Raw genomic sequence first — 24,122 nt, 5'->3', positions numbered from 1 at the left:
GTTCAAACCCCAGCAGGGTTATACCAACGACTTTTTAGAATGGTACGTGCTGCTTCCTTGTCCCTTGCCTGACGCATTTAAAGGATAGAACACGGACACAACGCTGGGAAGGCAATGGCAAACTACCCAGTACAAGCTTTGTCAAGAAACCTTTTCAGCAAAAGCAACACTGCGTAAATGGAGTAGGCTCCAGGTTTCTCTGTCACAACAACATTTGCATCATTTGCTGGGTTGAGCTACAATGGCAGGTACGCTTTGGTTGTTACATCACATGAGTCCTTTGAGAAGTAAACCGGGCTATGCCACATCAAAGGAGAAATCGAGTCGAGTGAGCCAAAGTCTGCTCTTTCAAAGTCATCACACCAGTTGCTGTAAACATGGAAGTTTCTCACAAAATCTCTGAGGCCGACACTGATCTTTTTCAATGGATGCATGAACATTGAACATTATTGTATCAGAAATGCGTACACGTTGAATAACCACTGGGTTTATTTCTCGTGACTAATACTGCTGCTACCACAACTTTGAACCACCACATTTGCTTCCACCTTGTTGTGGGGTCGGCCGGATCAGTTTATTTCCAAACGGCTCATGTGACCACATCCAACACGAGCTACTCGGATGTTACGTAAACACATCTCATGCCATTCGACTCTCAATCCCAGACCATTTCATTCAAGCACCCTCGGTTTTTCTCTCCTCTTCAACCGATCTTCATATCTTACTATAATTCACCAAATGTCCGTCTGTCTGTCCGTCTGTCTGTCTGTCCGTCTGTTCCCAGGTACCGCAAAAACGGCTGAACCGATCGCAACGAAATTTTGGGTGGGTAATCCTGGGACCCCCTGGAGTAAAATAGTCTATATTGTTTTCCCAATTTTCCAATTTTTCCAATTTTTCAATTTTCAAGTTTTTCCAAACCGCCTGGAGTAAAATAGGCTATATTGTTTTTCAATTTTTTTTTCCAATTTTCCAGTTTTTCAAACACTATGGAATAATATTTACCGATATGAACAGTGATGTGGCTTTTATTGAAATTCTACAAATACTGTTTATATTTTGATGATTTCCGTGTGATATGATTTAACGGATGGTTATAGAAATCGTTTAAAATTAAAAAAAGCCTTCAATTTCTGATATTTTGCCTTTTCATTTGGGCCTCCCAATTGAAGCACCGCCCATAGGGTGAGTACCATTGCTAGTTGTATTAATTTATTGAGCGCATGATATGCTATGATATGCATGGTATGATATGCATGATATGGCATGATATGATATGCTATGCTTAAAAAGAAATCCCAAACGCTTGACAACGTATTCTATTTGATTTGATATGTACCGTACTACCTGCACAACGTTTGTGCTACCGGAGCAGTTTCTCGGCCACTGTTATACTAGGTTGTTTGGCATTGCCATCGCCGTGTTCTATCATTTTATATGCTGAACATCAAGCAAAGAAGCAGTACGTACCATTTAAAAAAACTCTTCACTAGCTGGCTCAGCTGTTATTCTGCCTGTTTATGATTTCATGCAGAAACTGAAGTCAAGAGTGTGAGTAACATTATAGTTAGCATCTTACCTGGCTAGATTGGAGGATGAATACCAAGAACAACACACAGATGGAATGGAAGACTGAACTTTCAACTGAGGTATTCAATAACATCAACGTTACCAATTGATACGAGCGCGCGACATTACCAATTGATACGAGCGCGCGAGCGCGCATGTTACATGGATGGAAATGTAAAATGGCAGCTATAGCAGCACTAATTTGGATCTCTAGTCTGTCATTTCTGCACTGTGATTGGATAACATAAAAAAATATGTTTGGGAGTTAACAGCAGGAGTTGGTAGATTTTACGTGGGCTGGGTGAGAAACCTTTAAATAAGCAAGTGAAAATCTCTCGCAATACAAAGTCAATGGTGGGAAGAAAAGTTGAGTGGTACCAATGTTACTGCCAATGTCCCGCCCCTATGCAAGACTCAGGAGCATCTTGTTGACATTTAACCTTGAAAATACCTGGGTTTAGACCCCTTATGTACCATGTTAAGTTATCTGCAGTATTAACGTATCCTTATCATTTGTAAAACTGATTATTTTGTAATTACAGCATTAATATGCATACTAGTATACCATAGACACATGTAATCATGTTATGAATAGTTCTATCATGATCTATGCCCTTCAAAACATGGGTCTAGACACCTTCATTTTTCAATTATCTGCAATATTGGCTGAGATATGTCAAAAATCGTTTTTTTGATAATGGCAGCAGTAATTTGCATAAAAATGGTATGTGGGACATTTTTTCAGCTTGGGGCCATAGCTAGTCATTTTCTACACATTTTTTCCAATCTAGAAACACTGATTAGAAGTATATCTCCGGGGGGTGCAGGGGGACCTAGTCTTCCTACTAGACTAACGGTGATTCTGCCAAGGTTCGAAACACCGATCACCCAGACTCAGAGTGGATGCTCCACTCAAACTCCAGGGGGCTCAGGAATAACATACGATACATTAATTTATTTATAAAGCTAGTATCAGTCATTGCCTTGTTGTATCAAAGTTAGCACAGATGGGAGACAGGAATTCAATGTCTAAAAAAAACAAAAAACAACGTTTAATTTAAAACACAAACTAATTCCAGACAAACGAGTGGCATATTTACATGAGTCACATGACCTTTTATGGGAGGTTCAGCATCATCATGTCACAATGACGCAATCACACAGCCACAAACGATACAGAATTGTATCATATTGTAGGCCAAATCCCATATCTTATAATGATGACGAGTTCCTCATCATTTATACATTAAAAAATCGATTGATCTGAAGAAAATAGTTAAACCAAGTACAGATACATTCAAAGTACACCGCCCCCATGCCAAATAATTAAATATCCCACAGCGCGGCATTGCCGGGGCACCACTGGCGCCCGGCAATACCGCAGTGCAGCTCATGGAGGCTGCATTGGGAGGGAGAGGTGTACAATATTTGATTGATTAATTGCATAATTAAAATCAATAAAAGACTATCATAAAATATTTTCTTAATCAATTGGCTAATAGCATAACTAAACCACCAGTGCTTCATCCGAAGATGTATCTTTTAGAAATTTAGTTAAATAAGGTATTAATAAAAAAAAAAAATTAATTTATTAATCAATTAATAATTAATCGATTAATTAACGAATCAATAAATCAAAAATACTCTTTACAGCCAAATCACTTGGTCATTGTCATGTCCAAATATCATCTTCCTAACTCAAAAGGTGCCTGAGATAATAGTAAGGGTCCACCGTTTGCCCTTCACGTGACTCGTGGTGGTCCCTCTCGGCTCTCCCCCCGTTGGTATTTTTGTGCACATAAGATTGTTCACGGTTCTGTTTAAATATTATTTAAATATGTATAACCTTTCCCCTTCAGTGTTTTACTCAGTGGTATTTTACAACACGCTGTTTTTCTTCCTATTTAAAAGGCTTTTCTCAATTTCCTCTCCAACTAATTCCACCTCAAAAAAAAGAAATTCAATATCTTATACGTCTCCCTCACTACATGGTCTAAATTCACATTCATTCCATCCCTCCTCCATCATTCTGAACCGGATTGCTAACTTGAAAATCACAACAAACCCAATTTGTTTTCAATGTTCGTCTTTCATTAATCATCCACTTTCTAAACTCCCCTCTTGCCCCTCCCCTCCAAATCCCCCCCCTTGCACCTACACTCCTAAACTCCCCCCTTGCCCTGCCACTCTTAAACTCCCCCCCTACCCCTCCACTCCTGAACTCCCCCCTTGCCCTTCCACTCCTGAACTCCCCCCTTGCCCTTCCCCTCCTAAACTCCCCCCTCACTCCTCCCCTTCAAAACTCCCCCCCAACCCCTCCCATTCAAATCTCCCCCCATACCATTCCTCTCCAATTCTCCCTCCTCCCCCCTCCTCCTCAAAGCTGCCTCCTCCCCACTTCGTCTCCCTTCTATCTCATACCTCCACCCCCCCCCCCAACCTTCTTCTTTCCTCTGCCCCCCCTCAAACAACCCCTCACTGTGCCTCATCCCTTCACCTTCAAACCTTTCATCCTCCTCATCCTTCCCTTTCTTGGAACTCTTCTGCAATCGCTGACACACTAACAACTGCTCTCCCTACCTCCCCCTCTCATTCTTCATCTTACCCTACTCCTCCCCTCCCCTGTCCTGTACCCGATGCTCCCCCTCTCTCTTCATTAACGGTATGGACCTCAAACATCCGGGGCCTTCACTCAAACCTGACTGATCTCTCCATACAGGTTGCTTCTGACAATCCAGACTTGATCTGCTTAACAGAGACTTTCCTCCTTCAAGATGTCTCTGATTCCTTAATATCTCTTCCTGGTTACTCCCTCCTCCGGTATGATAGACCTGAGCCTCGGCCTGGTGGTGGGGTGGCTATCTTTATCAAAAACTCTCTTCCTCACTCTCCTTGCACTGCCCTCTCTCCTCCTCACCCCCAGGAGTACCTCTGGCTACGGCTTCCTCTCCGCTCCCACCTTTTGTTCATATGTGTTCTGTACCGTCCCCCAAACAGTGATGACTCCATCTACATTTCACTGTCTGACAACATTGACCAACTTCTATCCACTCATCCCAACTCTCTCTTCCTCATATGTGGTGACTTCAATTGTCATCATGCCACCTGGTTGGGTGTGGGTTCCTCTATCACCAGTCATGGCACCTCAGCAAAGGACTTCTGTGACTCACTGGGATTGACACAATCTGTCAATTTCCCGACCCGGATCTCAGCCAATGGAGTATCTTCTCTTCTAGACTTGATTATGACTAACTTCCTTGCTAATGTCTGCTGCTCTTCTTCTGCTCCAATCGGTTCTTCTGATCATGTGCTTGTCAAAGTGGACATCTCTCTGGCCATTCTCAGAGAGCCTCCTCAGCGTCGACGAGTCTGGCATTTCACTCAGGCCGACTGGGACGGTCTTCAAGCAGCCATCAATCGTCTGGATTGGTCTCCCATCTCCACTGCCTCTGACATCAATTCTTCCTGGGAATTCTTCCAAAGCAAACTGATCTCTCTCATGCACAGATTTATCCCATCTCGCCTTCAGTTGTCTTACCCTTCCTCCCGTCCATGGTACACTGAATCTTGTGGTGAGGCAGTTGCCCTGAAACAACTTGCCTTTGCCTCTTGGAAGGCTAATCCAACTGAAGGAAATCTCAGTTCCTTCCACCAAGCTCGGAACAAGTGTGTGTCTACCCTCAGGAGTGCCAGGAAGCACCATCTCTCCTCACTCAAGAATGAACTCTCAAACCTGTCTCCTTCCTCCAAATCCTGGTGGCGTCTGGTCAAATCCGTTTCTGGTGTTTGTTCCCCCTCCATCCCCTCCCTTACCTCAAATGGCCACACAGTTGACATCGCACGTGACAAAGCCGAATGCCTCAACTCTGTGTTTGCCTCAAAATCCTTAGTCCCAAACCCATCTCTCTCTGTTCCCACCTTTCCCAGTCGAACCAAACTGCTCCTGGACTCTGTGACCTTCTCTCCTGACAAGGTGGAGGAGTTTTTGTCAAACCTCGACTCTGATTCTGCAACTGGACCAGATGGCATCAGCCCACGGGTCCTAAAATCCTGCTCTGCCGCTCTATCTCACCCTCTCTCTGTTCTTTTCACCCTATCTTTTGCTCAAGGTCATCTGCCAGCATCCTGGAAATCAGCAAACATTACCGCTTTACACAAAAAAGGTGCAAAAACAGATCCTTGCAACGACAGACCAATCAGCCTGCTCCCAATTATCAGCAAAGTCATGGAATCCATCATTGCTTCGGATATGAAATCTTTCCTCTTCTCCAATGGCTTGATCTCTGATCATCAATTTGGTTTCAGACCAGGTCACTCTACTCTGGACATGCTGCTTCTGCTGTCTCAACAATGGATGGAGGTCCTCAATGCCAAACAGGAAATCAGAGCTGTCTCCCTTGACATATCACGTGCCTTCGATACGGTCTGGCACCCAGCTCTGCTCACCAAACTCTCCTCCTATGGTATCCATGGAAATCTCCATGCATGGCTTGCGGACTTCCTCTCTGGTCGTAGTCAACGTGTGGCCCTGAATGGATTTCTCTCATCTCCCCTTCCCGTTCAGGCTGGAGTTCCCCAAGGCAGTGTGCTGGGCCCTGTGCTTTTTCTGGTCTTTATCAATGATCTCTCCGACTCTCTGGAAAATCCTCTGTATCTCTTTGCTAATGACCCCACTCTCTGCCGCTCCATTCCTCTTCCCTCAGATCGGCAGTCTGCAGCCTCCTCACTCTCTGAAGACCTGGACAAAATCACAGACTGGTCAAACATGTGGAACATGTCTTTCAATCCTGACAAATCTCACACTCTTACTATGTCTCTCCGAAAAGATTGACTGGACAACCCTCCCATCTACTTTCTCAACAATCCTCTCCAAGAAGTTCTGTCGCTCAAGCTTTTGGGTCTCACCATCTGCCATGATCTTTCTTGGGAAAACCACATTTCCAAGCTGGCCTCCAAAGCCAGTCGCCGACTGGGCATCCTCCGTCGTGCGAAGTCCTTCCTAGGCACACCTGAGCTCCTCACCACATACAAGGCTTTCATCCGCAGCTCAATGGAATACTGTTCTCCCCTATGGGCTGGTGCTCCTGCCTCACACCTGGCTCGGCTTCACGCTGTTGAATCCAAAGCTTTCAGAATCATTGGAATCTCCCACGATGAAGCTATCTCTGAGGGCCTTTCACTCACTCACCGCAGGCAGGTAGGTGGTCTTTCTGTCTTCTACCGACTCCTCTCCGGCCTTGCTCCCCCAGCTCTCTCTGTGCTCTGTCCCCCAAATATTCCTACAGGTCGCACAAGATCTGCCAGCCACCCTCTGATGGTTAAACTGCCGAAATCTCGGCTCTCTGCTCACCTTCACTCTTTCATTCCTCTTTTCTCCCGCCTCTGGAACAAACTCCCACACTCACTTCAATCACACTCCTCCCTCCAGGTCTTCAAAACAGCTGTTCACCACCATCTCTTATCTTCCCCCATCCAAAACCTTGATCTTTTCTACCCCCACTAATTCACCCCAGACCCACCTTGTTTGAAATTCCAACTTCTTTCCTGGAAGTCTTGGCAGTGTCCATATGTTTTATACCTCTCCCACCCCCCCCCCCCCTTTCCCATGCCTTCCCCCCAAAGCCCTCTCCCTCCCACAGTTCTCTCGATGTCTCCATGTCTCCCGGTCCCTGCTCTCAAATGTTGTGTTTGTGTCCTTCCCCCTCTCTCCCCATCTTGTCTACCGCTCCCGATGTTATTTGTTTTGTGTGTCTGTTTGTCTTTCTGTGTGATTAATGTTCGCTCTTTCACGAGCCTCGATCTTGTATACAACAAAAAAAAAAAAAAAAAAAAAAAAAGGGAAACATATGAAAATCTGTTAACTAAATTGTTACCAAAAGATTTCTTCACCAATATGTTTGTAAAGGTGTGTAATAACATGTGTTAAAATGTTGAAGGTCAACTCCCGTGGGAAACCCAGAAAAAAAGCTGTTGAATTCGGGTACCGAAAAAAGTATTTTCGAGAATTTTTATTTTTTTTAATCGGCCCTTAAGTAACTTATGAGGGGTCAAATAAGGGTTTTTCATGATTCTGAGTTGATTGTTAACATTTATATTTCACCACAGACACTCCTTTGTGGAAAAATAATTTCTAAATATATCTCATTTTCTACTTTGCAGGACATGGAGTCTAGCAATATGGATGAAGACGTTACTCCACCTGTGCTCAATTGCTTCATCTGTGCACGCTCGGATACACCAGCTGAAAGGCTCATACAGGCAACTCCAAAGGGATACTCAACTTTATTGAAACAAGCAGAAACTGTCGAAAATGTTACTGTTGTGGAACGTATGAAGGAGGCTCAAAAGGAAGGAAAACTGAGGTACCACCAGAAGTGTAAAAATGATCTGTACAACAACTTTGTTGCAACCACCAAGAAGTCAGCTCAAGCATCAAAGGCAGAGAAAGAGTCATCAAAGTTGAAAAGAAGACGCACTACTTGTGAGTTCAGTTCATCAACTGGCTGCAGTTCTAGAAGATCACTAGTCTAGTAGGAAGACTAGGTCCCCCTGCACCCCCCGGAGATATACGTCTAATCAGTGTTTCTAGATTGGAAAAAATGTGTAGAAAATGACTAGCTATGGCCCCAAGCTGAAAAAATGTCCCACATACCATTTTTATGCAAATTACTGCTGCCATTATCAAAAAAACGATTTTTGACATATCTCAGCCAATATTGCAGATAATTGAAAAATGAAGGTGTCTAGACCCATGTTTTGAAGGGCATAGATCATGATAGAACTATTCATAACATGATTACATGTGTCTATGGTATACTAGTATGCTAATTAGTGCTTTATTTACAAAATAATCACAGTTTTACGAAATAATAGACTCATATTAAGGTCCGTCTACACAGACGTTAACACAAAGTTTTATTTTTCTAAATACCCTGTGAAATTCACCGAATGCCCTGTGAAACCTGGGATTCTTCTCCAGCTTTTTCAAGGGCCCGACTTTTCCCTTCCCTTTGAAGGCACTGGTGCAGTCTTCTCCGCTGAACACATAGTACCCCAGGAGAGTGGCACAGTAGTCCTCTCCCAGGGATTCTGCCAGCTCAGAGACGTTGACAAGTTGGCGATGCTTCCCTGACCCTGTATCCAGGTACACCGTCAGCTTGATGTTGTGGGCATGGTGGAGCAGGATCAGGAGGATGTCTGTGTCCGGTGTTCTGACTACAGCGTTCTTGTATCCGATGGTAGCAGCATGATGGAGGTACAGAACCACCCTGGTATCAGTCTCTTCCTGGTTGCTGTAGATCGTGGGGAGTTCACGTACCTCGACCTGAAACACAAAAAGGCACCGCATTTCAATCACCAGTCACTGCCAGTTTCAGTATATCTCCGGGGGGTGCAGGGGGACCTAGTCTTTTTTTGATAATGGCAGCAGTAATTTGCATAAAAATGGTATGTGGGACATTTTTTCAGCTTGGGGCCATAGCTAGTCATTTTCTACACATTTTGTCCAATCTAGAAACACTGATTAGAAGTATATCTCCGGGGGGTGCAGGGGGACCTAGTCTTTTTTTGATAATGGCAGCAGTAATTTGCATAAAAATGGTATGTGGGACATTTTTTCAGCTTGGGGCCATAGCTAGTCATTTTCTACACATTTTTTCCAATCTAGAAACACTGATTAGAAGTATATCTCCGGGGGGTGCAGGGGGACCTAGTCTTTTTTTGATAATGGCAGCAGTAATTTGCATAAAAATGGTATGTGGGACATTTTTTCAGCTTGGGGCCATAGCTAGTCATTTTCTACACATTTTTTCCAATCTAGAAACACTGATTAGAAGTATATCTCTGGGGGGTGCAGGGGGACCTAGTCTTCCTACTAGACTACACAGTCAGTTGACCTCCTGTATAAGGATGTATGCATTCTTTGCAACCAACCAGCCCAGCTCTACAAAAATAATCCAGCACAAGCTTGAAAGAAATACAGAGTGCCAGATAATTTGACTGCAGATACACTGAAGGCAAGCTTGCTGAAGACAGCACGGAGTCGCGGGGATGACTGGGGCACTTAAGTCACTGGACGCCTGGAAGGGATCAACGACTTGGTAGCAGAAGAAACACTGTACCATTTGCGATGCAAACTTATGTTTGCGAGAGGTGACAGTTTGTCCAAGACTGATGAGGAAGGAAAAAGGAAGAGAGGACAGAGGGGTATTGATGAGGAGCGAGAGGCAGTTTTTATTGAATTCTGCGAATGGTTAGACTCAGAATTAGAGCATGGGGTAATGAACATGGACCAAGTCCATGAAAAGCTGCAGGAGTTTGATCAGTCACCAGAGAAGAGCCTTTCTTATTCAAAGCATTGGCTAAAGATAAAACTTCTAGAGAAATACGAAGACACCTTGTATTTCACAACACATGAAAGAAGGGCAGATGTACTCTGTCTCAAAGATGGCACCGACAATATTCTGCGAGAGCATCATGCTAATCTTGACCATGGAGATGAGAAGACTCAGATCATAAAGACGGCACTCAAGTTCATATCCAATGATATTGCCTTGATTGATTTAGGTCCAAAGTCATACCCCACCACACACAGTATGACTGACATCGATAGTCAGCTGACACTTGTTCCTGCAAGCCTTCAGATGTTCTTGAGACCGATTGTCAAGACAGACGAAAGAGTTGCCGTTTGGGGGCAGAATTTTATTAAGGCCTGTCGACCTCGGTCTGGAGTATTGCCACACCAAATGGGGCTTGCCATACAACTTGATCATAGATTTGGGTCAAAATGGATGCTCAACAAGTTCCACCGGCTGGGATACACTGAGTCTTACACGGAAACACAAAACTACAAATACTGCTTCCTTAATAGTAGGAGTGGAGATGATGTTCCAGATACTTCTGGCACTCTTGACACCATTGTGGAGGAAACCGATGAACAGATCAATGATGAGGTTGTGGTTGATGCTGCGCTTGAGGATCAATCAGTGATGACAGCCAAAGTGCCAGCCAGTGAAAGTGAATTGTCAAGTAATGATCAGGTGGTCTTTATGGAGGTTGGGGAAACAAACAATGCAGTCACTCAGTTTGTTGGAGACAATATAGATTTAAACATCGTCTCTATTCACGGAAACACTCCCTTTCACTCAATGGGTTGGATCGAAGTCACCTCTCCGGCACCACCTTTGCCAGATCCACAGACAACAGCAGCTTTCCCCCAGGTGAAGTTGAAGGCACTCGACAAAGCTAAGATCCTGAGAGGAACTGAAGTAAAGATTATTCCATTTACGAACAGGAAACAGATAGGAACGAACGCGATCATGTTTCTCCCCCTCGCTGAGCTTTCCTCCTCCCTGGCTCATGATCAGCCACTCCTCACTCCAGGTGACACACTCTGGGCAGCGGGGTGGGTGATCAAAGCCAACGATCCTGAGTTCCCACACTCCAACTGGAATGGCTGGATGAAGAGAATCCATGCTAATGATGCAAAGCAGAGCACACAGATCGAGTTCCTCCCAGTTATTGAAGGAGACCCTAATGACCTCAACACCATCTTCACCACTCTGAAAGAGTGCATACGGCGCGCTGGGGTCGCTATAGTGACCTTTGATCTTCCGATTTGGCTGAAGGCTGTGAATATAATAAAGCAGGCAAATCTACCCGTCATTCCAAGGTTGGGTGGTTTTCACCTGCTGAAGTCTTATCTTGGATCAATGGGTAACATCATGGAAGATTCTGGACTACTAGATGTGATCCAGTTGATCTATCCTGGAAGTACGACAGCCAACCACATCATGGATGGAGGATGTTTTGACAAGGCAATCCGTGTTCACCTCCTCATCGATGCAGCCATCTATCAACACATCATGAAACTTGCCTTCACTGAGGAGGAGCGTGGTGACATGAAGACCTTCATGGAGAAGGTGGCTGATGGGAAGATGGGAGCCAGACACTCAGACCCAGTAGTGCCAGTGTTTGAGCAAAGGTTTGAAGAAACCTTCAAACGACTCGCAAAAGGAGGAAGAACACCTGCACTCTGGGTGGAGTACCACCACATGGTAGATGTGATCAAGGTCTTTAACAGAACCGAGCGACTTGCAGACCACAATGGGCATCTGTCCTGCATTGTTACCAAGATGCTTCACATCTTTGCCGCTGCAGGCCATCATCAGTATGCCAAGGGCGCACGGCTGTACTGTCAACTCATGAAGGAACTAGAAACTTTGCCTGCTTACAAAGACACCTTAGAACGTCTCACTGCCCACGGGAACCACGTTGTCCGTTACTCAAGTCATGAGTGGTCCGGCACATGGTGTGACATTTGCATTGAGCAGACATTAATGAAGGCAGCCAAGTCACAAGGTGGACTGAGCAGAGGAAGAATGAGAAACAGTTTTTCTGGCCACAAATGCTGGGTGCTCACCCTCAGTCACCTGTCTGATGTCAACCGGCGGATGGAGGAGGACGTCAGTAAACATGTTCCAGTCCACAGAGACCTTGCCAAGACACAGATGAAGCGAGATGCAGAGGCAGTTGAACTTGTCCTAAAATGGTTTGAGGAGATCAAGCCATTCGACAACGATAGAGACAAGGAGTTGCTCGTGTCTTTCTCAACAGGATTCACAAGCACTGGAGATGACGCAGTCAATGCTGAGAGAGCAGCTGAAGTTGGGATGGAGATGCAGATCAATCTGGATGGACAATCAGTGACGTCGACCATGGATGTCAAGTCAAAGATAAAAGCCCTGTCATCACTAAGAAAATTTCCCTTGGTCAACGAGAAAAAGATTCACCTTGACTCACTAAAGTTGTTCAACCGACTGATCATTTTCGCCCAGCGGGATATGACAGTTGAGACAAGCTTACAGTATGAGCTGACTCCCTTCCCATTGTCCCTGTTCAGCAACAAAGATCAGAAGATGAACAAGGCAAACAAGGCAGACTTTTCAAATAAAGCCTGAAGGCGTTAACTGATCCACTTGACTTGACTAACCAACCCTGCTGCACCCTCGTAATTGATGGCGGATGGCTTGTCTACATGGTGAAGTGGGAACAACGTCAGACCTGGCAGGAGATCGCCAACAGTTACCTGAGCTACGTGCAGTATCTGGGCCGCTGCTCCCAGAAGATCATTGTGGTCTTTGATGGCTACAGCAGATCACCAAAAGATCACGACCACATCCGGCGTACCAAGAATTCCTGCTGTAATCTCCAGATTCGACCGGATATGTCCAACTGGACCCCAAGAGCAAAGTTTCTGGACAACACTCATAACAAGAGTGAGCTCATCCACCTTCTCTCTTCAACCTTCCGAAAACATCACATCACTGTGGAGCAGTGTGACAATGATGCTGACACTTCAATTGTGAGAGAGGCATTGGCTGCTGCTTCAGATGGCTCTGTTGAGGTCAGTACCATTTGTGTCTTCAGTTAGTATAACTATTGGATGGAGCCCGGGGGGAGATGGGGTAATTTAAAAATAAGAGAATTCACACTGTTGAAAAGTTAAATCTGTTCTTGAACGGTTCATTATGCTTTGTACATGTTGTTATATTTTCAGGTGCGGGCAGAAGATGCAGACGTGCTGGTAATGCTGGTGCACCATAGCTCAGACAGCCACCATCCACTCTTCTTAACCACATCAAACAGCTCTTATGACGTCCGAAAGATCAAAGAATCTCTCTCCGAAACACAGAAGAGCTACCTGCTCTTCTGTCACGCCTTCACGGGGTGTGATACGGTTTCTGCAATCGCTGGTCATGGGAAAACAACTCTATTTGCCAGGTAATAATGATAATACTACTATTACGTCGGCAAATAATACTAATACTAATAATAATAATAATTATAATCATTGTCATCATAGTATAAATGTTAAAAATAATAATCATTTTATTTCTGTTTTACATTATACTTTACTTGACATAGACCTGGTGCTTTTTTTTAGGTTTTGCGAAAGGGACGCGGCTGAGTACATCGACATCTTCCTTGACACAGAAGCCACCAAGGAAACAGTGATTCAGGCTGGTACTGCGATTTTCAAGTACATTTACCATGGACGAGATACTACATTGGGTGAAATTCGGTACAACATGTTCTCAAGGAAGGCAGCGGCAGGAGTGATCAAACCAGAGACTCTACCTCCAACAGAGGGTGCAGCTGCACAACATTCACTCCGTGCCTACCTGCAGACCCGGGACTGGATCCTTCTACAGAGCATGTCTCTGAACCCCAGTGACTATGGATGGACAATAGGTGTGCATGGGTATGAGCCAGTTCCAACACTGGACCCCACGGCTCCTGAGGAGCTATTGCAGTTCACGAGCTGTAATTGTCATGGAGATTGCAGCAACCGGCGATGCAGCTGCAAGAAGAATGGGGTCACGTGCATCTCGGCCTGTGGAGTCTGTAATGGCATTACATGCAGAAACTGCAGTCATGATGTTGTTGAGTCTGAAGAAGACATAGACAATGACTGTTGAAACTTCTGACATTGTGAATGAGAAATAACTCTTGAGTATTATATATGTATGTGAAATAAAAGCTACGTTGTGTGTAAATGTAAAAGTGAAAATATAAATGTTAACAATCAACTCAGAATCATGAAAAACCCTTATTTGACCCCTCATAAGTTACTTAAGGGCCGATTTAAAAAAATTAAAATTCTCGAAAATAATTTTTCGGTACCCGAATTCAACAGCTTTTTTTCTGGGTTTCCCACGGGAGTTGAACTTCAACATTTTAACACATGTTATTACACACCTTTACAAACATATTGGTGAAGAAATTTTTTGGTAACAATTTAGTTAACAGATTTGTGAAATATCTCATAAAATGCCCAGAAGAGAAAGGAAATATATAAGTACTTAATGAATCGATAATAATTAAATAACTAATCAATTAATTGATTAATCAACAAACAAAAAATACATTTTTTGAAAAACGACTTGCTCACTGTTGTGCCGAAATTTCAGCTTCCTAGCTCAAATGATCGCTGAGATATCGCCCGAACAAACAAACAAACAAGAAAACAAACAAACAACCAGAGTGAAAACTGAGTACTCCCTTTCAGCGTACGTCATTGCCGAGCCCCCTTCGGTGCCCGGCAATGACGTTATGCAGCACCTGGAGAAGGCATAGGAAAGGTGCGGTGTAAAATATGCACTAGTTTGTTAATATCAAGACAGTTTGACTTTGTGCATATACTAACAAGGCCCCATGTTATCAATTATTCCATCTGCTGTTATGGAACATTTTGTTCTAATCAAACAAACCTTAGTCGAGTTATGGTGAAAAACGTTAAAATGTCTATAATTAGGTCATGACCTCATAAATTAGGGCATAAATGTTTTTATGATTTCTGCTTTTTATGTTGAAGTTCATATTATTTTTATATGGCAGCTGTTTTGTGGACGTGCGTGCTTTCATCGAAGGTATTCAATTGTCACCTGCAGTGGATTTATTACTCATTGTTTATTTATTTCTTTATTGCACATTTATTGCACAAAATGACTTGGAAGATAGATTTCATGTTTTTGCATTCATAAATAAAATTAGTCTAAGGCCCCAAGTCTTCCATTCGCTGCTTCAAATCCTGAAGGTCGGCCTTGCAGCGCTCGCAATCCTCCAGTATTGCTTCCAGCTTCTCCTCAAGGGCTGGATCAGCGCTAAGGAAGGCCATTTCGGAGGCCTGAATGTGGGTCTCCACTGACAGAGGATCGGGGATCAGGGCGAGACATTTGTAATGTGAGCATTGTGACGTACTACAATCCCCAATCTTACCCCTACCCTTATATACCCCTCAACCTACTTACCCCGACCCTTACATACCCTCTCTTCACTTACCTCCCCCCAAATTACCACTTCCCTTATACCCCCATTCCACTTATGCCGATCGACCCCGATCTGCACAACGGGAACGATCCTATTTGGAACGGGATCAATAGGCATGATCGTAAACGGAACGTCTTCGATCTTTGTCGATCGGGACAAAAAAATAGATCGGGGCGATTTTTTAAACATGTTTAAAATTTCCATCCCGATCTGAAATAGCGGGACTGATCGTGATTACAGCGTGAATGCAACGTAGTCCATCGGAATGATCGTAGTTAGAACGGCTTGATCGTAGTTAGAACGGCTTGATGGTGATTACAGCGTCATTGCAGCGGGAGGATTATCTTGTGCCGTTTCGACGACGATCGTTACCTATCCGTCCCGCTCCAATGCCGATCAAAGCCGCTGTATATAAATCGGTCCGGATTGCATCAGCCTCACCCGATCAAGTATTTCGACACGACAATTTTTGTCAACGTTGTTAAGTGGAATTGATAACTGCATGAGCCAAATTGCATTGCCCAATAACCCCATGGTCTAAAATTAAAAGCGGTACAAGTTAAACAAATATTATTAATGATCAATTTTACCGCTTTTAATTTTATGACCTTTTAATTAAGTGAATGCAAACTTTGATCCCCTCTACCCAGCAAAAACTTGTCAAATTTTTAGCTTTTATTTTGAAGACCTTTCATTTTGCAATGCATTTTCATCCCCTCAACCCAGCAATAATAACTTCTCCCTTTCCAACCAACACAAGGCAAACATTGAATATCAAGTTTCATAATGTTTATTGTCACATGAATATCAATAGAAATCATTATATCAATGCAATACATAACAATACAACAATGTCCTCCAAAATGTCTTTCAACTCCTTCCCATAGTGTCTCTAATGATGTCTCACCATCCTCTCCTGCCATGGAACTGCACCAGCAGGGCTGTTAAAATAGAGTCTCAGTACCTCCCTCTGACACTTGACCTCTACACTGTCCCTGTTACCTCGAACTGCCTGCTCCACCTCTAACATGTTGGCTTGATCTCTCCATTCACCAGGGATGATGTTGTGTCGATAATCCTCCTGGTCCACCTCGGCATGCTGAATACTTGGAACCGGATGCGGAGCATGTTGTGCAGACAGATAGCAGTTTCGACCAGGTCACGCACCACCTCAGGATACTGTTGTAGTGTCTTGAGCAAGCATTGCCAACGGTTTGCCAAGATGCCAAAGGCGTTCTCCACCACTCGTCGACCCCTTGAGATGCGGTAGTTGTAGACGAGTTGTTCAGGAGAGAGTCCACGTCTGGCATAGGGTTTCATCAAGTAGGTGCGGAGAGCAAAGGCATCATCTCCAAGGATGAAGAATGGCATCTCTTCATCATCGTTCCGCATGGCCAGGGGGTCGGGAAATCCAATGGTTTCATTCTCTATGCACTCTTTGAGCTCCGAAGCATTGAAAATCTGAGCATCTGACATGTGTCCCATTCCACCAACATCCACCCACAAGAACTTATAGTCGGCGTCCACCAGTGCCATCAACACGATCGAGAAGAAGCCCTTGTAGTTGTGGTAGAGGCTGCCTGAGTTGGGTGCGCATCTGAGGGCGACGTGTTTGCCATCAAGAGCTCCGAGCACATGAGGGATGTTCCATTTACTTTCGAAATCATCAGCGACTTCTGTCCATTCTTCTGGGGTGGTAGGGCACTTCACCATTTCTTCTTTGAACTCTGCAACGATGGCTTGACACACCTCCGGAATGAACTTGACGATGGTGTTTCTGCTGACCCTGAAGTCGTAGGAGAGAGTTGGTAGAGGTCTCCTGTAGCCAGATGCCTCAGGGTGATGGCGAGCTTCATTCCAGGTTGTAGGGCCTTTCTCAGCCTGGTATCTTCTTTCTCAATCCTGGGGGTGATTCTGTGGAGGATTTCATCAAAGAGAGCAGGTGGCATCCTCACAAAGTTCTGGAAAGAGTTGATGTCCTCCAGCCTCAGTTCATTCATCAAGCGGTCGTAGTGCCCAAACTGCAATCTTCTTTCTTCTGTCAACCATGGCCGGACCCAGAACTGAGGGGCTCTTCTTCTTCTTCTCATTCTTCTTCTCACTTGAGCAGCTCTTCTTTCATTAATTGCATATTGTTGGAGAAGTAGAGCGAGCTGCAGACGGCCATTTCTCTGATGTTGATCCAGGGCTGTCTTCGACGATACTGATGATCGGCAAGCAAATCGGGCCCTATTTATACGGATCGGGACCTGAAATCTGCTTTTTAGTCGGCTTAAAGACGGGAATAGAGCGTAGTTAGATCGGTTTGGTCGGGAATGACGTAGTTGAAACGGCAATAGATCGGCAGCATCGGCGTTGGATCAGTTTTAGATCGGCGGCGATCGGGAATGCATCGTGTCAGAGCGGCGGCAATCGTGAATGCAGTGTGGTTACAGCGTATGCGAGCGGGAACACAGCGGCTCTAAACGGCTTAGATCGGGTCTTCAGGGACCCGATATACCCACGATGAGCGTGGTTACAGCCTAGTGATCGTAATCGGAGCGTACTTAGGATGTAGATACAGCGTAGATGACCAGTTTTTTCCCAAAGTGTCCCGATCGCTCCCGACCTGGAGATCGGGGCTAATCGGGGCCAATCGGCATAAGTGGAATGGGGGCATTATATACCCCCTCAACCTACTTACCCCTAGTTGATAATAAGTACCCTAGATATCGTGCTCTTCCATTTTAGTCCAAGCCCTGCTCATAACCCCGTATACAACTCATCCGCAAGAGATTTTGAAACTTGATTTGAGTTATTGGACCATTTACCTTTAAAAATCACACAGGTGCTTCTTCGGAACCGGCTCTGAATGGCCGCTAGGGGTGAAAATCCTAGATGGCCGCCAGTAGCCATATTGAAAATATAAATTTTGAAGCACTCACCATAGAGGTATGTGTAATACCTTGTTTTATGGGTTTTTGGGTGTGGGGAATCCATTTGTGACATCATTTTCATGATTGAAGGCCAAGGTCACATGCTAAGGTCAGAAATCACAAAAAATGACCAAAATCGCAGTTTCATAGACATCGAGAAGCAAACTATCAAAGTTTGATGAATGATACAATTACTGATGTTTTGCAACTTAACTGACTGTGGGAATAAGTGTAGGCCATGTAGTTTTTTCAAATCTTGTTTATTTTACAACTTCTCATTTTATTTGGCTCACAATATCGTCGGCATACACATTGTTCACTTATGAATTGGAACATTTTAATCATTCTTTAGAACACACAATCTGAAAATTTAAAAAATATATAGCTACATTACAGTGCCATATAATACCTGCATATAAGCCATATTCCTTATAATTATGACTAACAAAGGAATGGTATATGAGTCAGATGTCCAGACGAGAGAGCTAAGGTGGGAACTTGGCATGTGTTTATTTATTCACACAGATGGGCTCAACAACCTTCTTATGGCAGTAGATCACACACATAACTTCTGCTGCTTTGCAGGAACAACGCTTTGAGTTACACTTCCCACTACAGCCATACAGGGTCAGAATTTTGGTGGGGATCGGCTTCAGAGACTTAAGGGGCAGGAGCGTGCCGTCTTGGTTGATCCAACCATAATGAATAGGGTCAAGCTGACTGGCATCAGCTAGCAAGGTCAAGGCATTCCAGATCATGTAGAATGCCCTCCTCAAATGTCCCCGGATGACGCTGGATGTGGGTGGTAGTTCTTCTAGCCCTACTACTGAATGCCTGTGGACGTCGAGTCTCAAGTGGTCAAATGCAGTTGCAGTGGGTTTGCTTCTCGCACCGGCCCATACATGGACGAGGTATTGTTCCGCCTGATGTATGGCCACTTCAGAGAGAACAGGAGACTCTCCAAAGCTGGAGAGAAACCTTGCAGGTCTGCATACGAGTGCTGCATGTTTTGTGCCCACCTTGCTCCGTGCATCGTCCCCAGTCATGACATGCGCCTTGATGAGTACACGGCATAATTCGTCTCCTAGCTTGAGGTGCAGCACATTAAGTGGAATTGTACGTCGCTTCTCTCCTGTCCCGAACTGAACCCAAAGCTCCTGCAAGCCACCCTCTTTGAACAAACCAATGTAGCGCAGGAGAAGGATAACAGTATCTGTGTCATTAGACACCAGAACCACTCTCTCACAGCCCCTTCCAACTGCCCAATGCACGTGAGATATTATGCGGCAGTCTGCCTCCTCCTGCCAGTTGTTGAGAAGTCACAGATCACTCGCAGGTGATCCAGTCAGCTTCAGTCTCGCAGATATTAGTTCTTCATTGACCACCATCCCACTCAGAACCACGTCCTGCAGATCTCGTTCCCCCACATCCCATGCCAACAGCTGTAGGTTCTGTTTGTTGACACTAGATGCCCAGAACTTGTCTAACTGGTGTGGAATAGGCACAGACTCGTCCACGACGGCCAAGTCAACAGCGCTATTCTCACCAGCTCTACGGATCCGCTCACCCTCCTTGATGCTCAATTCATTGTAGCTGTCAAATACTATGTGAGTCATTTCCAGTGATGGACAAACTCGATGGGCACTCTTGAAAACTTCTTGAATTACTCCACCAAAGTTTGTAAATGTAGACTGGAGATTGGGGAATTGTCGTATTTTCGACATAAAGTCAAGCAAAACACGTGTTGCTTGGGGATTATCCCAGTTGAATTGGTAGTCAACTGGGGCAAGATTGGTTTGCAACTCAGTGACCAATTGTGCTTTGTCGGGCTTTGTTGTGATTTCTCCGACAAATAGTGGGCTAGACTGCAGAAGGTCATGTGCATATAGCTCTTCTGGCGAAATTCCACGTAGTGTAGCAATCTCTGCCTCCCTCTGTGCAGATGCGATGTCCGTCGTGGAAATGGTAGCCTTTGTTGCTGCTGTGTATGTGCTGGTCTTCTTCATGGTACACTGTGAGTCGAAGGCTGGAAGATTCACCTTAGATATGGTGACGCTCAGTGACAAGTTGGTAATGAGTAATAAAATTGCAATGGTCTTAACATCCAGAGTAGGGTGTTTCAATTTTCCGAAGTTGCTATTTTCGTGTCACTTTTCTCGTCCCCTTGGTTCTATTCATCTAAGTGACCCGTATGCCAAATTTTAGACAAATTGAATAATATTTAGAGGTTGCACACTTATAGTCTGCACTGCTTATATTCATTGCATTGCACACACATTGCACACACACTGCATTGCACACACTGCTTATATTCATTGCATTGTGTTATGTTCAATGTTTTACAATTCTTTCGATGTCTTGTTAATTTTTATTTTGCAAATAAATCTTCTTCTTTTTCTTAAATGAACTGGAGTAAAATTTCAAAAGTGTGCAGACTGTGCAACCTCTAAGTATTACCTGATCTTTCTCAAAATTGGCAGACAACCTTTGCATATAAATAGGAATGAGGGCATGAGCAAAGTCAACAAAAATGTCATATTTTAATTTTAAACCTATAATATGAAACACCATACCGGGTGCCCTTCCTGACGCCAACCCTTAGTCGCCTCTTACGATGCGCAGGGATACGGTGTACCTATTCTAAACCGGGGTAAGAATCACTTGAAAATTCAATAACCCTGTATTAGGGTGTTTCATATTATAGGTTTAAAATTACAATATGACATTTTTGTTGACTTTGCTCAAGCCCTCATTCCTATTTATATGCAAAGGTTGTCTGCCAATTTTGAGAAAGATGAGGTAATACTTAGAGGTTGCACAGTCTGCACACTTTTGAAATTTTACTCCAGTTCATTTAAGAAAAAGAAGAAGATTTATTTGCAAAATAAAAATGAATAAGACATCGAAAGAATTGCAAAACATTGAACATAACACAATGCAATGAATATAAGCAGTGTGTGCAATGCAGTGTGTGTGCAATGCAATGAATATAAGCAGTGTGTACAATGCAGTGTGTGTGCAATGTGTGTGCAATGCAATGAATATAAGCAGTGTGTGCAATGCAGTGTGTGTGCAATGTGTGTGCAATGCAATGAATATAAGCAGTGCAGACTATAAGTGTGCAACCTCTAAATATTATTCAATTTGTCTAAAATTTGGCATACGGGTCACTTAGATGAATAGAACCAAGGGGACGAGAAAAGTGACATGAAAATAGCAACTTCGGAAAATTGAAACACCCTAATCCAGAGCATGACCTTGACCTTCCATCAAAGCAATCATATAGGCAAAGTATAATTTACATCATAAACTTTTAAATAGTGAGTTATACATGATAGTCTGCCACTCGATGTGTGTAAAACTGCGATTTTGGCCGTTTTTTGTAATTTCTGACCTTGACCTTGACCGTAGCATGTGACCTTGGCCTTCAATCATGAAAATGATGTCACAAATGGATTCCCCACACCCAAAAACCCATAAAACAAGGTGTTACACATACTTCTATGGTGAGTGGTTCAAAATTTATATTTTCAATATGGCTACTGGCGGCCATCTAGGATTTTCACCCCTAGCGGCCATTCGCAGCCGGTTCCGAAGAAGCACCTGTGCGATTTTTAACTCAACTGGACTACAGTCCAGTTGAGTTCATCACATACTGAACCCTCCGTCGTCTGTCGTCCGTTAACTTTTCGACGTTAACACTCCAGCGTCCACAAATATCAACCGATTCTGATCAAACTTGACAAGCAGCATCCTTTCCCCAAGGACCAGGTTGGTATTACATTTCAGCCCGATCCGTTGAGAAATGGCGGACTTAGGCGACCATTTTGTTGTTGGTCATGAAAATGACGTTAACACTCTAGCGTCCACAAATATTAACAGAGTTTGATCAAACTTAGAATGTTTAACCCTTACCACACAAGGTATGTTGCTATTGCATTCCAACCCGATCCGTCCCAAAATTGCCGCCATATTGTTTTCAGCTCCGAAACGACGTTAAGACTTTATCTTTAAAGTTGTCCAGTCAGTTCAGTTGAGTTCTGCTTCCCTGGAAGCTCTAGTTAAAGGATAATGGTCCAATAACTCAAATCAAGTTTCAAAATCTCTTGCGGATGAGTTGTATATGGGGTGATGAGCAGGGCCAGGACTATTTACCCCTCTTCCCTGGGTTATACTCGCATATCGTGAGTTCGTGGGAAGTTAGTATTGATTAATTAATTATTATCTGCTCCATTTGTGGGTCTTAATTTACACCACCACATTTGGGTCCAGCCAATCCGCTTGAAGATCCTACAAATGGAGCTCGTGTATTGAGAAAGATGATGAAAGTGAAGAGTGAAGAGAGAGAGAGACAAAGTTACCTGAAGTCTGTTGCTGGTTCTCCAAGCACTTGTTCATCTCTTCATTGATGGTGTCGAGGCTCTTCAGTTCGTCCGCAAATTGGTCTCCATGTTGGTCCTGCACACAAAACGGTCCCTTTCTCACTCAAGTACACATTCTTTACCATGAATCCCGATTTACTTTTTATATAAAGGTCCGTTTGTAGCCATTGAGGTTATCTATGTATTACGTACGCAACCATGGAGGAACTTTAAACCCCATCCCCTCAGCTATATACATTTTCCCTTTCGTCCCTTCCCTCACCCCTCTTCCTTGTTATCCTCCCCTCCCACCCCCATCGCATACCACGACGGACGTAATAAAAATATGGGCTTGATGTGTGACGTAAATCTTGTTTCGACGCTTTACTTTTCGGTCACACTCACAAATCGAAAACTGGGAATATCTGACGAAGAGAGCCTCATTTGATTAATATCGAACGAAGAGGTTTTCATTAATGCCGCCTCTTCTGCTTTTCTCCTCAGGAGAGTTTCCTTCAGCACACGTTCCGGTCCCATCATCCTTCGTTCAAATCTCACTCGAGTCGATTCGATTCCCACACAGCGGCAGAATCTTCTTCTTCACGGAAATAATTTGTGCATTTCTCAGAACTACTGCGATCTATATATTACACGATGTTTTTTATGGACGTGCAAAATGTTCCCGTGTTCAAACGGATCTTTTTCCGTTTCCGGGAGTTACGTCAGAGTGCATATGTCGCACACTTAACGTTCGGTGTTGGCTTAGCGATTAGAGTGCCAGCTTGGGATCCGAGGATCCTGGGTTTGCATCCCGGTCGATCGCTGAATTAACGCCAGGGGGGTTGACTCAGCCTGTCATCCTTCCGAGGTCGGCAAATTGAGTACCAGTTCACTGGTAATTCCCTGTGTGTTGCAAGAGGCGACCAATAGGGTTGGCGGCAGGAAGGGAATCCGGCCGTAAAACATTGCTTCGAAAAGGGGACCAAGGTGCCCAAAAAAAAGGCCAAACCCCCGCCCTGCGGGGAAAAATGGCCTCTAAAGGCGGTTCTTTCTTTTCTTTTGTGTGAGTTTGGGGACACGATTGACGACCTGCTCCGTGATTTGTTAGAGGTTGGCATGTCAGATGACCGCACTCGCAGGGGCCTAGTTTCTGAGAGAAGACTGATGTTCCAAAATGGCAAAGAGTGGCCATTTCCATGGAAAGTGCTGAACGCAATGCTTCTAGCATCATTGCTACTTCGTCTGGTACCAGCCCTGCTGCGAATCGATTACATCATGATCAGCCAAAGCGTTGGAACAAGTCTCCTCGTCAGAAGCCAGTGCAGTCTCAAACCCACAACAAATGTTTAAGCTACAACGGAGAGCACCCTCTGGAGACGTGTCAGTTCAAAGATGTATCTGACATTTTTGTTTGAAAACTGGCCATATTACAATTGATGCTGAGGTT

At 44.2% G+C, this 24,122-nt stretch overlaps 2 protein-coding genes across 2 annotated transcripts; one reads left to right on the top strand and one right to left on the bottom strand.

The window, feature by feature from the left end:
• The first annotated feature begins 12,527 nt into the window (after positions 1–12,527).
• LOC137424270 (uncharacterized) lies at positions 12,528–14,048 on the top strand. The gene is made up of 3 exons (XM_068111732.2): positions 12,528–12,973; positions 13,127–13,350; positions 13,514–14,048. The coding sequence occupies exons 1-3, from the start codon at positions 12,605–12,607 to the stop codon at positions 14,046–14,048; spliced, it is 1,128 nt and encodes a 375-aa protein (XP_067967833.2). The 5' UTR covers positions 12,528–12,604.
• A 1,076-nt stretch (positions 14,049–15,124) lies between these two features.
• LOC144891185 (uncharacterized) lies at positions 15,125–23,257 on the bottom strand. The gene is made up of 3 exons (XM_078773546.1): positions 23,081–23,257; positions 22,676–22,772; positions 15,125–15,273 (listed from the first exon to the last, which is right to left on the bottom strand). Exons 1-3 carry the CDS (start codon positions 23,213–23,215, stop codon positions 15,125–15,127), a joined length of 381 nt encoding a protein of 126 aa, XP_078629672.1. The 5' UTR covers positions 23,216–23,257.
• Positions 23,258–24,122: the final 865 nt, after the last annotated feature.

This window comes from Myxine glutinosa, chromosome 3 (genome assembly GCF_964187855.1).
Source record: "Myxine glutinosa chromosome 3, kmMyxGlut1.1, whole genome shotgun sequence".
Classification (NCBI taxonomy): Eukaryota; Metazoa; Chordata; class Myxini; order Myxiniformes; family Myxinidae; genus Myxine; species Myxine glutinosa.
The sequence above is the reverse complement of the archived record's forward strand: the minus strand, read 5'-3'. Positions and strand labels throughout refer to the sequence as shown.